General features: G+C 45.8%; 2 protein-coding genes across 2 annotated transcripts; one reads left to right on the top strand and one right to left on the bottom strand.

Moving 5' to 3' along the window:
* The first annotated feature begins 7065 nt into the window (after positions 1–7065).
* LOC124648090 (protein adenylyltransferase SelO) lies at positions 7066–12013 on the top strand. The gene is made up of 8 exons (XM_047187913.1): positions 7066–7395; positions 7474–7583; positions 8517–8573; positions 8658–8957; positions 9981–10228; positions 10317–10623; positions 10710–10983; positions 11600–12013. The coding sequence occupies exons 1-8, from the start codon at positions 7066–7068 to the stop codon at positions 11852–11854; spliced, it is 1881 nt and encodes a 626-aa protein (XP_047043869.1). The 3' UTR covers positions 11855–12013.
* A 580-nt stretch (positions 12014–12593) lies between these two features.
* Positions 12594–13782, bottom strand: LOC124685112 (chlorophyll a-b binding protein 1B-21, chloroplastic). The gene is made up of 3 exons (XM_047219456.1): positions 13510–13782; positions 13040–13431; positions 12594–12963 (listed from the first exon to the last, which is right to left on the bottom strand). The coding sequence occupies exons 1-3, from the start codon at positions 13689–13691 to the stop codon at positions 12809–12811; spliced, it is 729 nt and encodes a 242-aa protein (XP_047075412.1). The 5' UTR covers positions 13692–13782; the 3' UTR covers positions 12594–12808.
* Positions 13783–14242: the final 460 nt, after the last annotated feature.

The following is a 14242-nucleotide window of genomic DNA, read 5'->3' as shown; positions in this document are numbered from 1 at the left end:
CAAACAATCATCTTCCACACAATACGGTTAACCCTTTGTTACAGCAAGCCGGTGAGATTGACAACCTCACTCGTTTCGTTGGGGCAAAGTACTTTGGTTGTGTTGTGCAGGTTCCACGTTGGCGCCGAATCTCCGGTGTTGCGCCGCACTACATCCCGCCGCCATCAACCTTCAACGTGCTTCTTGACTCCTACTGGTTCGATTAAACCTTGGTTTCTTACTGAGGGAAACTTGCCACTGTGCGCATCACACCTTCCTCTTGGGGTTCCCAACGGACGTGTCAACTACACGCATCACCGACCCAATGTCACAATCCACAAGGAGAAGAGTCCTCTTGTCAAGGACCATGACCTTCCTAGGTTTGGCAAAGGTGCTCCCAAGGACAAGGATGAAGACGAAGCCGATAGCGACGACTCCGACTATGTGCCCAACTCCGTCAAGACCAAGGGCCTCTTCGCCAAGCTCACCGCCCGCCTAAAGAAGTCCTTTTGCTTCAAGAGGGATCTCGAAGATAGGATGTATCAAGCTCATCACGACAACAAGAAGATCCGCCAACGTCAAAAGGCCATGATGAGGCACATGCAACTCCCGGTCTCCGAGGGGTCCGAGGACAACATCACTCCTCCCGGTGAGTGGAAGTCCAAGCTTACTTTGTCAAGTTCCGAGGACTCCATCCCCGAGCGCATTGTTCGTCCATCTCCACCACCTCATGGCAAGGGTCTTGCTCAAGATGGAGACGATGATGATGAAGACGAAGATGAAGAAGAGGAGGACGTCGAGGATGAGGGTGATGAGAACGAGGATGATGATGATGACGAGGAGGATGACGACGACGAGTGATTCCCTTGGGACGTTAGTATGCTCTTTCTCCCTTTTTGGTGTCTCGATGCCAAAGGGGGAGAAGTTGATCTATTAGGACGGGAATTTGCATGGGGATGCCAAGGGCTTGGTGGCTTCATTTTGGTTCTTTCGGCCTTGGCATCAAACCTTTCCCCTAGTTATTCGAAACTTTATTCATATGTGTGTTTGCTACTATATTCGTGGATCTCCCGATCCCCCCGTTTGTACTAAGACTTAATCGTGCGTAGCTTTATGGTCAATGGTCTCCACTATTTATTATTTGATTGGCCACATCATTCCTATGGAGGCACTTATTATGATGAGTTTGGGTTTTCTCAAGGCAAAGGTATGAAAAGGTTCATCCAAACTCCTCTATATACATTTGCTCTTGCCTCTATAGTGTACTTGTGCTACACAATCTTGTCATATGTTCTTCTTAGCACTTGTGCTTTGTTTGTAGAATTTAGGGGGAGTTCTCTCTAGGATGTGTGCATTTGTATACAAATGCATATTTTAAATATGCACACATCTAGGGGGAGCTTTGCCTAGTTTTGCAAACCAAATTCTCTATCATAATATTCTATGAATTATTGCAAATTCGTGTGTTGTCATCAAACACCAAAAAGGGGGAGATTGTAAGAGCAAGATCCGTATCCCGTGTTTTGTGTGTTTGATAACAACACTCGAACAATTCTAACCGTGCACAAAGATTATCTTTGATGGATTTGTAGGTGTACGGTGCCCTCGCTGAACACACCATGATCGGAAGACTGAAGCGTAGATATTAGGTTTTCTGGTTTTGTGTGTGTGTCGTGAGGTAACATGGTAGGAGAGGAAAAGAGGAAAAAGCTGTTTTAGCCATAGCGGTACTACCGGTACCAGGAGCGGTAGTACCGCTACCCCTACTGGTACCGCCCGAGATACCGCTCTGAGGATTGCACACGAAAATGCCCCACAGAACACGTTGCGGTACCTTTACGTTACCATGAGCGGTAGTACCTCTTGAGAGCGGTAGTACCGCCCACGGTACCGCTCAAGTACCGTAACGCGTTACGGTCGTACCGCTGTGGTACCGCTTCGGTACCGCTTCGAGTCCAGTAAGCTCTGGACCCTGTTGCGGTACCCGAGCGGTACCGCAAGCGGTAGTACTGCAGTGTGTCCACGTGGACAAGTTCAGTGGGGATTCGAACTCAGAGCGGTAGTACCGCTTCCAGAAGCGGTAGTACCGCTTAGGCAAAAACAGCGAGTAACGGTTGGATTTGGAGGGACCTATATAAAGGCCCTTTCTTCCCCGAGCTCGCCTTTGCTCTTCTCTCTCTCTCCTCCATTGTTGCTGAGCTCAAAATTGAAGGGATCTCCTCATCCACCCAACCAATCTTGCTCATAATTTGAGAGGTGGTGGAGGAGACCCCGATCTATCATTCTACCGAGAGAAAGTTCACCAATTCGTGGTAGTCCTTAGTGGATCTTGGTGTTAGGGTTCCTTTGGTGGAGCCTTGGAGGAGCTTCTTGGTGGAGCCTTGGAGGAGCTTCTTGGTGGAGCCTTGGAGGAGCTTCTTGGTGGAGCATTGGAAGAGTTCCTTTGGTGGAGCATTGGAGATGGGTTCCTATGGTGGAGCATTGGAGATGTGCAGCTATGGAGTCTAGCTTGGTGATGTACTAGCTCCATAGGGTGTTGGGAGCATCCTTGTGTGTGGAGCTCGCCCCAACCTTGTGAAGGAATCACCGCCTCGACCGGTGCCTTAGTGGAAGAGGGAGAGCACCTTCGTGGAGCTCTCTCGAGGAAGAGGGTGAGGCCTTCCTTCGTGGTGTGGCCGCCTAGTCTCTTGTGTCGAGACTAGCACCTCCTCAACGCGAGACGTACTTCCTTTAGTGGAAGGAACTGCGGGAAACAAACCTCGACTCGCCTCGCGCCCCCCCGGTTGTCTCGCTCCTTACTCTTGTTATCTTGTTGATTCCTTTACTTATTGCACATGTCCTAGCATCATTGTAGGAACACCGCTATTGCAAAAGTTATCACCTTTACCTTCCGTTGCGCTAAAATTGAAAAAGGTTAAAACTTGTCGTAGCGCCATTCACCCCCCCTCTTGTTCGCTACGATCCATTCAATTATACCAGTAGTATAAGGCATAAAAGAAACAAAACAAAACAAAAGAACTGTAAAAGCTACACTAGATCTTGAATCCAAACATTGAAGGCTTCTGTAAGCTTTTTCTTTATTCTGAACCGAATCATTCTAAGCTCATTCTTGAAAATGGCCTCCTAGCTTTGAAAGGTGGGCAGTTGATTCTTGAAGATTTTGTTATTTCTGACAATCCATAGTCCCCAAGCAGCTACAATAATAATTTCCATACCAAAAGGAACATTTAGTTTATTCTTGACATCATAGAAAGCATCCATGACAGACATGTATAGTGTTCTTTGGGGGTAGATATAGTACCAGCATTTCATAGCAAAAGGGCACTCCAGAACAGATGGATCAAATTTTGTTCATGGCTGCATTGTGAAGTGGCACAAGTGTATGATGGCAGATTAAAGTTCTTTCTAGCCAGAATATTTCTTGTGTTTAGACGATCCAATAAAACCCATCCAGAAGAAGAACTTGTGTTTTTCTTGACATGCACTAAGATGGATTGTCCATAGCATATCGTGGGCAAAGCCATATGAACGGAAGATGTCTACCGAGGATATGTGAGTGCGACAAAAGGGTGGGTATGCGGGGTCGCGGAGAAGGACAGTGATTGGCTTGGACCTTATACTGGCCTCACACCAAGGATGTGTGGACGGGAAAGATCGCCCAGTTGGAAACAAGGATAAGTTCTCTTACCTCTCCAGAGTGTATTGAATTGTGACTTATCACTCCCTGTTTTGGGAAGGAACTACAAAAGCGGCAGGAAAGGAACTCCACGAAGTTCTGGTCAACATGTGAAGATTGATGGATATAGTTTTTAAGAATAAAATAAACCTTTTGAAGAAATAATTACAAAAACTTGCATTTTCCTATGACTTTCTGGTCTATGGGTGCATGATACACCTAGTTCTATTATTGAACTTGCTGAGTACGCTCATATCCATCCGTTCCCTCTTGAAACCCCTGCTTAGATTTAAAGTCACCGAAGGAGAAACTACCGTGGAACTCGAAGACAAAGGAGTCAACTACAATATGGAGAACCCAATCAATGAAGTCAATGGAGTCAACTTCTACATTAGCTAGGGTGGAAACCTAGACTAGTAATAGAAGGTAATCACTTCCCTAATCCTAGCATCTAAGTAGCTGGAGTTCTATCAAATTTCTTTAGCAAACCAAGTACTTCTAGAGCTAGAGTTAGACATAAGTTAGTCAACGAGTTGTTCTTCTGGAGCTTTATTTGAAGTTTTACCCCACTGTAAAATAGGAGGATGTGTCGATCTTCTGTAAAGAGCTTATGTGTAATTCTATAGACATGCCTTGGACTCGCATATGTTTCTGTTGTACCACTCTTAAGGATGTAATATTAGTCGAACGGTGTTCCATTGGTGTCATGTCAATGACTTGCGTACTACCACATGCAGTGGTATGGTGGGTCACCGCAGATCTCGACGGGGCATCTGCAAAAAACCGCAGCCGGCTTCCTGCAGCTGCACCTCGATCGGCCCCCGTACGCCGAGAAATCGAGCGAACTTCTTTGGGATCCTCTTTTTGCCGAAAGGATCTTCAATAATGAGGACTACAAACTTGAAGAATTCCATGTCATGGAAGTACTTTGTCTCCTCCTCCATCGGTGACAGTGACCGCACGCAGGGAATGGTGAAGCTGACATGACATGGCGCACACAGGCGATGGTTCAAAATGAAGATTTTGAACTATCTAGGGATTTCCAAAGGTTCTCTATATTATCTCTCTTGGGTTTTGGGAAATTTTTGAAGCCTTTCTATATTCACTTCTCACATGAAATATAGAACCAACTAGGGTTTTCCAATTTCAAAGACATATCAAATTGATATAATTTTGTTGGAAGGTACTATATAATATCTCTAGCAACTCAAAATTGAGTCAAGATATGTATAAATAATTTAAGGGATATATTGGTCTGGGTTGAAAAGAATTGAGTTATCATTCTTATGATTTATTCATAAGAGAGATTCTGGTTTAGGTCATAGATGAAAATAAGTGACCCAGGTTATTCCCACAATTTACAAGGTTTGGATTGATACTTGTCAAGTTAATTATATTAGGTAAAACCTTTATATGGAAATTCAGTTCCAAATAAATTTGGATGAATTTTCATTTCCTAGGTTTTTTGATACACTTGAAAAATGTGCAAGGATTGGTATGGGCTTAGCTTAGGATATGGAGAAATCCACTTGCCATTCTAACTTACTTCAATAATCACACCAATGTGTGGCATTGAGAAATTGCTAGAGACATGATCATCACCATGGCTTACTCATAGAATTGATTCACAAATGTGTGAGGTATGGTTCATATCAACACAATTCTAGAGAGTTTAGGGTTTTAGGCTGAGCAATATAGATTTGTCTTACAATCAAAAGATTATCCTTTGATTGATATATAGGGATAATTTCAGGGAACTATGCAGGGACACATAGACTTGAATTGCTTTGGATTACTAAGGCATGACTATTCTCTTATTGTCTCTCATCATTAAGTAGGGATTTCACTCACGGAAAATGGATAAGGAGGATGGTTTGTTCCATGGGTTTAGTAATGGTCAAGGGTTTCTACATGACTTGGATAAGATTGGGAATGATCAAGTTTGAGATCCACTAAATAGGTTTTCTTAATCTCTTCATATTCTTGAGTTTAGGGCTTAAGGTTATAATAGGATAGTTTTCCTAGGTTACTATGGCTTGTAGTTATCACCTCCCCAATCATGTCTGCAACATGATTATTCTAGTTGTTTGATTATCACTCTCCTCTGAACATGAGAGACTCTTTCTAGAATCCAATTGGTATCTAACAATGACTGGGTGGAATGGATCATGGTTTAGTCTTTGAAAGATCATTATGTGATCCCGCCTACTAGGTGTGTAATGATTTCCTAAGTAATAGGCTTATTAAGTGATAGGCTTGGCTTTACGTACCTATATTCTAATGAGTCTTCAACGAGGTCTACTTTAATAGATTGTTAAGGTCACAAACTTGTCTATCTCAAGATTGGATTGGATTGGTTTTGCTAGTATAGGTTTATGTATAAGGTTGATGGAAACACTTTTGTTAGGACATGTTACTGGGTTGAGGTTAACATGGATAATGGCTGACTTTGACTTGGTTTGACTCTGGTTAAACCATAATGATTAGATCTCACTTGAAATGATTTTTTTTGGATGATCTACTTGATAATCTACAAGGGTAAATCACAAGCGATAATAGATGTGATATAATAAGGTAATAATAGAACTTGTTTGGTTTTTAGTTGATTGAGCCTGCACGTGCTAGGATTATCTAGCACATGTACGTGCTGATGGCTAGAGAAGATAAGCTAAACATCAAGTTTTATTTGTTTTCATGTGTGATGTGTTGTTCACTATTATTTACGAATATTATTTCCACCCTCCTAAAAGTGGAAGTTTACCAAAGGTCATATCAAATACACACCTCTGATTCGAAGGGGTGGATCTGATTGAGAGTGATTTTCCTCTCCTCTTGCCAAGTCACTTGCCTGGGAGAAGATCTTCCACTCCTTTTGCCTCGTACGAGCACCTCTTGGATAAAGCAAGGTAAAACATGGCGTGCGAGACCTTCATATTTACTGCAAGTCAAGTTCACGCGAGGCACACTCCCCTCGGGTTGACTAACACTCTTAAAGTCCTCGTGCATCCCACCAAGGGAACCTCAAAGTGTCTGGCCTCTCCCTTATTTGGCACATTCTCAAACCCAGGCCCCAGCCCAGCGTAACCATTGGGTCTAAATCTTCTGTCCAGGCTTGGCCCACAAGCATGCTTAGGCTGGTCCAAGCCCAGGAATTTCGGGCTGAACCGGGCCAGGCCGAGCCAACCAGGCCGGGCTTTCCATGCCTAGGTATACTCGGTTGGGAGGGAGAGCGGTTGCTGCGTGTCGCAACCGTGGCCGCCCACACGGCCTGACGCCGCTCGCCGCTGTAGGCTGCACAACGCCCGCCCAGGCGACACGGGTGGATATTCAGCCTATCGGGAGAGAGAGAGAGGGAGGAAAAAGAGAGAAAAAAAAAAAGACAACGTGCAGGTGCAGGTGAGGCAGGCGCCATGCCCCCTCTTCCTCTTCCTCCTCCTCCTCGGTTGCGCCTGTTCCCCAACCTCAGCCCCTGCCTAGGACGACCACTACACCCACACCCAGGCCCTCGCGCCTCCCTCTCCCCCCGCCTCCGCCGCCCGCCGCCGCCCTGCCCCACCCTCCGCCGCCCGATTCGCCGCTTCCTCTTCCGCGCCATGGCCTCCACCGCCGCCGGCGACGACCCCGGGACCAGCGGAGACGCCGCCGTCCGGCCCCGACGCGCGCTCGAGGAGCTCGCCTGGGACGAGACCTTCGTGCGCGAGCTGCCCGCCGACCCGCGCTCCGACAACATCCCGCGCCAGGTCCTCTCCTCTGCTCTTTACTAGTACTCTATATAAGGTGTTGCTGCCCATGTTAATCTCTCAGGTTTGGGCGCGCAGGTGCTGCACGCGTGCTACTCCAAGGTCTACCCCAACGCGCCCGTCGACGGTCCCAAGCTCGTCGCGTGGTCCCCGGCCGTCGCCGACCTCCTCGATCTGGATCACAAGGAGTCAGTTCTCTTCCCTTCCCATTTGTTTACTGCTACTGCTGCTATTTCACTGAATAGCACTTAATCATATTTTCCCTGCTCATAGTTGTTGGTATAGTAGCATCGTCCATAGAATTTGCTTCACACTCATCGCTACCTTTGCAACAACTGCAAACTATTTGTAGCCGTACAAGTATGGCTGTGTGATGCACTGCAAATGAAGCATGCAAATAAATTACAACCATACAAGGAAGCCCGTGTCCACATTTCCGCGCTATGACCCCACACGCCAGGAGTAGTAAGTTGATCCACTGCTTGATCCGTCGCTCGCTAACACTGAAACCAGTTACAGTGTTCTACTGAAAACACGACGGTTCCGACAACTAAACAAGTGTAACACAGACTCAACAAGGGATAAAACCAATGTTCGGTCATACATGTTTATTACCAAACAGAGCGAGTTCCCCTCCAAATCGACCCCTCGCACTTATCACCACTACTACACTTGTCGTCACTAGCCTTTCCACTAGAATCTAAATGGTCCGTTTGGAAGAGGTACAACTGTTGCACAGAATTAGAAGCATACAAGGATAACTATATGAGGCACTACAAACCCCATGACCATTCAGCACACACGCGCACTGCACTCAGTAGTAAGATTATGCGCTGCTTTGGTTGACTAGAAATTGTGAAACTGGCTATAATTTTCTACTTAAATGATGATGGTTCGGTGCAGAAGAAAACGAGTAAAATAGGGTTTCTCAACAAAGGATTAAATCAATGATCAGGATACCTGTCTACAGGTTGTAGCACTTTGCGTTATCTCTTTCTGCGCACACATGAGTTCACTGAACTCCCTGCCTTATGGGACTCATTGCTCCTGCTTCTTTTCTGCATATCCTTGCCGACATTGGATGAAAAATTCACAGCGGCTGCCCCTCTATTTATTTTCAGGTTCGAGAGACCTGAGTTTCCCGACTTCTTCTCCGGAGCAACTCCGTTGGCCGGAAGGTGCGTGATACCTCTACTACTTAACATCCCGCTCTCTCGTGGTCTTGTCAGTATATGGTTCTAATCCACTTCCTACACCTGCAGCATGCCCTATGCCCAGTGCTACGGGGGACACCAGTTCGGTTCATGGGCTGGCCAGCTGGGAGATGGGCGGGCGATAACTCTCGGAGAGGTTCTCAACGCTCGGGGCGAGAGGTGGGAGTTGCAGCTCAAGGGTGCTGGAAAGACCCCTTACAGCAGATTCGCCGATGGCCTTGCTGTCCTGCGCAGCAGCATCCGTGAATTCTTGTGCAGTGAAGCTATGCATGGTCTAGGCATCCCTACGACTCGTGCTCTCTGTCTAGTCGAGACTGGCAATTCCGTTGTACGCGACATGTTCTATGAGTATGTCCTCATATCTTCTGTTTTACTCTATGTTTTCCTGGACCGACTTTTGCTTTTGAGTTCCCCTGGCAGTCTAATTTAAATGATTCGTAGCTGCTGCTTTAATTTGAGATGCTTCACCTTTCCTTGGTTGCTATATTGTCCTGATGAACATCATCAGACATTTTCTGTTTAGCATCCCATGTCCTTAAGCAAGAATAACTTCATCTAGCCATCCTGTTTTTCTCTAGGCCTATAATTATGAAGCACCTGATGTGCTAATGTTGATTTATGATCATTCACTGAATCCCCTGGGGGTATTCTGAGAAAACAGCCTCTGGGATTGCTACTATGCAAATGTAGCCAAGCATGTTGCACTCACAATATGACCAGTGTTTGACGAAAATACTTTGCTGCTACTCGTCCAGTATTTGTTATCTAAAATATAGCTGCTATATCATGCTTATGAGCACCTTCCTTTTTTTTATTTAAGCGATTTGTAGCTGCTGCTTTGAGATGCTTCAGCTTTTCTTGATAGCTATATAATCCTTATTAAGATCAACACATTTGTGCTCTTTAACATCCCAGGTCATCATATCTTCCGTTTTTAGTGTTTTGCTGGATCTACTATTGTTTCTGAATTTCCCTTTGCCTTTTTATTAGATGATCTTTCTGGGTTTATTGGTAGCTATTTAATCCCTTGAACATCAATAAAATATGTGTTACTATTTTACTATGCTGTCTAACATCCCATGTTTCCTTTTATTTTCTTAGTTGTATTCATTCACTAATAATAAGTTCATCTGGTCATCCTGATTTTTCTTGGCCTATTATTATGTACCACCAAACCTCCTATACACAGTATCATCAGTGTTCACTGTGCTGTAGAAAATATTTTTCTGCTACTTGTCGACTATTTATCATCTAAAATACAAAAAACTAGAACATTTTGCCATGATTTACATTTTGAAGGATTTCAGTATGTACACCATATATATTGACATAAACTTCTCTTGCTAAATACTTGTTATTTTGATATGCCAGTGGGAATTCAAAAGAGGAGCCAGGCGCCATTGTTTGCCGTGTAGCACCGTCGTTTTTACGATTTGGTTCATTCCAGATTCATGCTACAAGGGGCAAAGAGGACCTTAAAATAGTTCGCCAATTGGCAGACTACACAATACGTCATCACTACCCACATCTTGAAAACATTAAAAAGAGTGAAGGTTTATCTTTTGAGGCAGCTATGGGAGACTCTCCAGCAATCGATCTTACTTCCAACAAATATGCAGGTAAATTTACTCGTATATTATTTTCTCTGAATGTCCCCATTCATCTTGGGAATAACTAATTTTCTTCCTCTGCAATTCGTGAGATCAGCCTGGGCAGTTGAGGTTGCAGAGCGTACAGCTTATTTGATAGCCAGGTGGCAAGGTGTTGGTTTTACCCACGGTGTACTCAACACTGACAACATGAGCGTGTTGGGCCTAACTATTGATTATGGACCATTTGGCTTCTTAGATGCTTTTGATCCTGGTTTTACTCCAAATACGACGGACCTCCCTGGTAAAAGATACTGTTTTGCAAATCAACCAGATGTTGGTTTGTGGAATATTGCTCAGTTCACTGGACCATTATCATCTGCTGGGCTTATCAGCAAAGATGAGGCAAATTATATAATGGAGAGGTGAATTGGTTCTTCCTATCTATACTGGCTGTGTGCAATAATAACCACATTTATAATAGTGTTTTGATACATTTTCTATACTGTAGGTATGGGACAAAGTTCATGGATGAATATCAAACTATAATGACAAAGAAGCTTGGTCTACCTAAGTATAATAAGCAGCTTATTGGCAAGCTGCTGAACAACCTGGCCGTTGATAAAGTTGACTACACAAACTTTTTCCGTCTTCTTTCGAATGTGAAAGCAGATCCTGGCATTCCTGAAAGTGAGCTGCTTGTACCAATAAAAGCTGCACTACTGGATATTGGGCAAGAAAGAAAGGAAGCATGGATTAGTTGGGTACAAACATATATTGAGGAGGTAACACTCCTTTTTGCTAATTGTTCTCTTTCTCTAGTTGTCATTCATACGTGGAAGTGACAAAGTAGATGAAACAGTATAGATGTGTCATTTTTTGTCGTTTAGTGCTTGCATTTTTTTCTCTGCCCTGGTTATTGTGTGAAGTTAAGAGTATTCTTCTTTTTGTCCTGTTTTTTTCGAGAACAAGTTGGAATACTCTTGGAAACAAAAGCAACATGTTGTGCCATTATGTTCTTTAGGAGGTTTTCAGCATTGGTGCATTTGATGTTAGTGTATGAAATTTGTGTTTGATGCTATTACATAAGAACCTCATTAAGTATTATAAGTTTTGGTCTTGTATACTAATACCTCATATCTCATTCCTTGTGCATTTGTCATCTGAATGGCAGAAGTTCTAAGAAGAATTTGTTATCTGCTACCTCTTTCTTTTGCCACATTGTTCCTAGTAACCAACCCCCACTGACATTATTGTCTGTTCAACCCACCATCAACAATTTGTGCCAGTTTAGCCTACCAAAACATCTTATATTTTGGAATAGAGGTAGTATATAGAAAGATGTTATCAAGAGATCATCTGAACATTATCAGTCTAACAATACACCCATGTTTTCTGAAGCTGGTGGCCAGTGGCATCTCCGACGATGAGAGGAAAGCCACGATGAATAGCGTCAACCCAAAGTACATCCTCCGGAACTACCTCTGCCAGACTGCGATTGACGCTGCCGATCTAGGTGACTATGAGGAGGTCCGCCGTCTGCTGAAGGTCATGGAGCGTCCATACGACGAGCAGCCAGGGATGGAGAAATACGCCCGGCTGCCTCCAGCCTGGGCTTACCGGCCGGGAGTGTGCATGCTCTCCTGCTCATCCTGAACTCAGCATGCAGACACGACCGATACAATCAGTGTTGTATAACGTTTTTTTTGGGAATGTATAGGAGGTTTTGATTGTAAGATGGATTTAGTTTTTTGAAGCACCACGTGTTGTTTTTACTGGCGTGGTGTGATATATGGCATTGGGAACTTTTAGTTGCGATGTTACCTTTGATGAATGGCAGAGTGTTGAGGAGTGTTCGGGAAATGCAGCGCGCACCTGCTGCTCGGACCTAATTTTCCTAGACCGTAAGTGAGTTGCAGCCCCATGGGTGGTGTGGTGTGTGGAAATAATTTGTGGTGCCTTCTCATAATTTGCCCAAGTGCACTACCATTGAGAATTGATGTGCGTTTTTCCTACATGATTGGAAGAGGTAGGAAAGATGACAGTACAAACAGTTGATGGTTTTTAGTTAATGGTGATATCTGTGTTATCATGTGGTTTGGTTCCATTGAGCTCGTCAGTGAGACATATTATCGTGAAATGCAGTTCTTTAATCTAGCTTACTGGAGATTGCCAGTCGCCCTTTGCTGTAGCACTTCAAAATGTATTTGTTCTTATTTGTAGCTGGGTTCAAGTGTTCTGATATTGCTGCTTAGGAAGCATTACGTTTGGTCTGTATTGGACAAACTCCTAGCTAGTAGTATATGCCAATCTACATCCTCCCTGATCTGTAAACTCTTAAATTTTTCATTGCGAGCGGCACCATCATCATTGTCACGCAAATATACCAGTTTGGTTTTGGTACAGAGAGCCAGCTATATATTGATCGATGCGTTCACAATTAACAGTAGGCGCTACTGGATGAAACTTTACACATTACATTACAAAGGTGTATTTGCCGGGCAGAGATGTGGCCGACGTTGTTGTACATCAGCAGTTCCTCTGAATGAATCCATTCAGACAGTACATGCATGAAAACCATGCGTGCAGCTCCTCGGGTGGGACTCGTCATCAAGGGCTGTAGATGTTCCTGGGGATGACGATGTCGCCGATGTTGTTGTGCCAGGGGTCGGCGAGGTGCGAGCCGAGGTTCTCCAGCGGTCCGGTGCCCGGGTACGCCGACTGCTGCACGACGAAGCCCACGAACGCCAACATAGCCAGCCGACCTGCAATCCATGGATGAGTGAGTGAGTGAGTAGGTACGGTGTATGTGATGGCCTGATCTGCAAGAAAATTTCATACCGTTCTTGATCTCCTTGAGCTTGAGCTCCTCGAACTTGACGGGGTCCTTGGAGAAGCCGAGCGGGTCGAAGGCGCCGCCGGGGTACTTCTTCTTCTCGGGGTCCTTCTCCATGGTGCGCTGCTGCTCCGCGAAGGCGATGGCCAGGAACTCGATGGCCAGGATGGTGGGGAGGTTGCCCCACGGCACGGCGTTGCCCAGGTACGTCGCCTGCCCGCCGGGGATGGCCGCCCACTCCTGCGCCTTGACCCAGTTGCCCAGGCCCAGGGCTTCAGGGATGAGCACGCCGGGCACCGCCAGCATCGCCCACCGGCAGTGGTAGATCTCCGACTCCTTGAACCGCTCGAAGTTCTCCGGGACGGTGGCGAGGCCAAGAGGGTCGAAACCGAAGTCGCTGCCATGCCATCATGGTGTGAGTGGTGTGTGGACGAGGATGATTGCCAACGGCTAGACCCAACGTACGTAGGCTTACCCTGGCGAGGAGCCGTCGAGGTGGGCGGGGCGCGGCTGGCCGGGGAACCACTCGGCGGACATGGTGACGCGGCCGGAGGTGGTGGTGGCGGAGGCCACACAGAACCGGGACCGCCCCGACGACGGAGCCAGCAGGCTGGGCACGCCCACCGCGCTGCAGCTCCTCAACCCGCTCGACGCCATTGCTCTGCCGATCGGTGCCCGCTTCGTGCTCCGCTAAGACCACACGACAACAACAAGAAGAGGAGGAGGAGGAGGTGGCGGCTGTGAGAAGACAAAGGAACTTGAGGCTGCTAATAAGAGCGCGAGGCGGGACGGATTGGGATATCCAAATGCCGCCGTCCATTGGCCGCGATATCCCCACTCCCGCCACCTATTGGGCCACGTCGGATCCTCGCATCTTTCCCTGAGCTACCCACGTTCCCTGAGACCCATCCGACGTGCCATCCTCCCCGGTACTCTCTGATGATATACTATCCACCCGATCATGCATCCATCCAAGGTCGGCTATAAAGATTTCTCCCATTTTCCGTTTCCGGTGGTTAATGTTGAGATACATATCCTTGTATATCCGGATGTGTATCTTCTGTAGTTATGTATAGCGATACATATCTTTGTATTTATTATTGGACCCGCCTCCTTCCTTGTATAGTGGCGACGTGCGCGTATATATGTAACGCCATATGCACCCAATCAATACATTGTGAGTTGCATCCCTTTCTACATGGTATCGG

The sequence above is a fragment of the Lolium rigidum genome, chromosome 1, assembly GCF_022539505.1.
Source record: "Lolium rigidum isolate FL_2022 chromosome 1, APGP_CSIRO_Lrig_0.1, whole genome shotgun sequence".
Taxonomy (NCBI): Eukaryota; Viridiplantae; Streptophyta; class Magnoliopsida; order Poales; family Poaceae; genus Lolium; species Lolium rigidum.
Note: the sequence above shows the minus strand (reverse complement) of the source record. Positions and strands in the feature narration are given on the sequence as shown.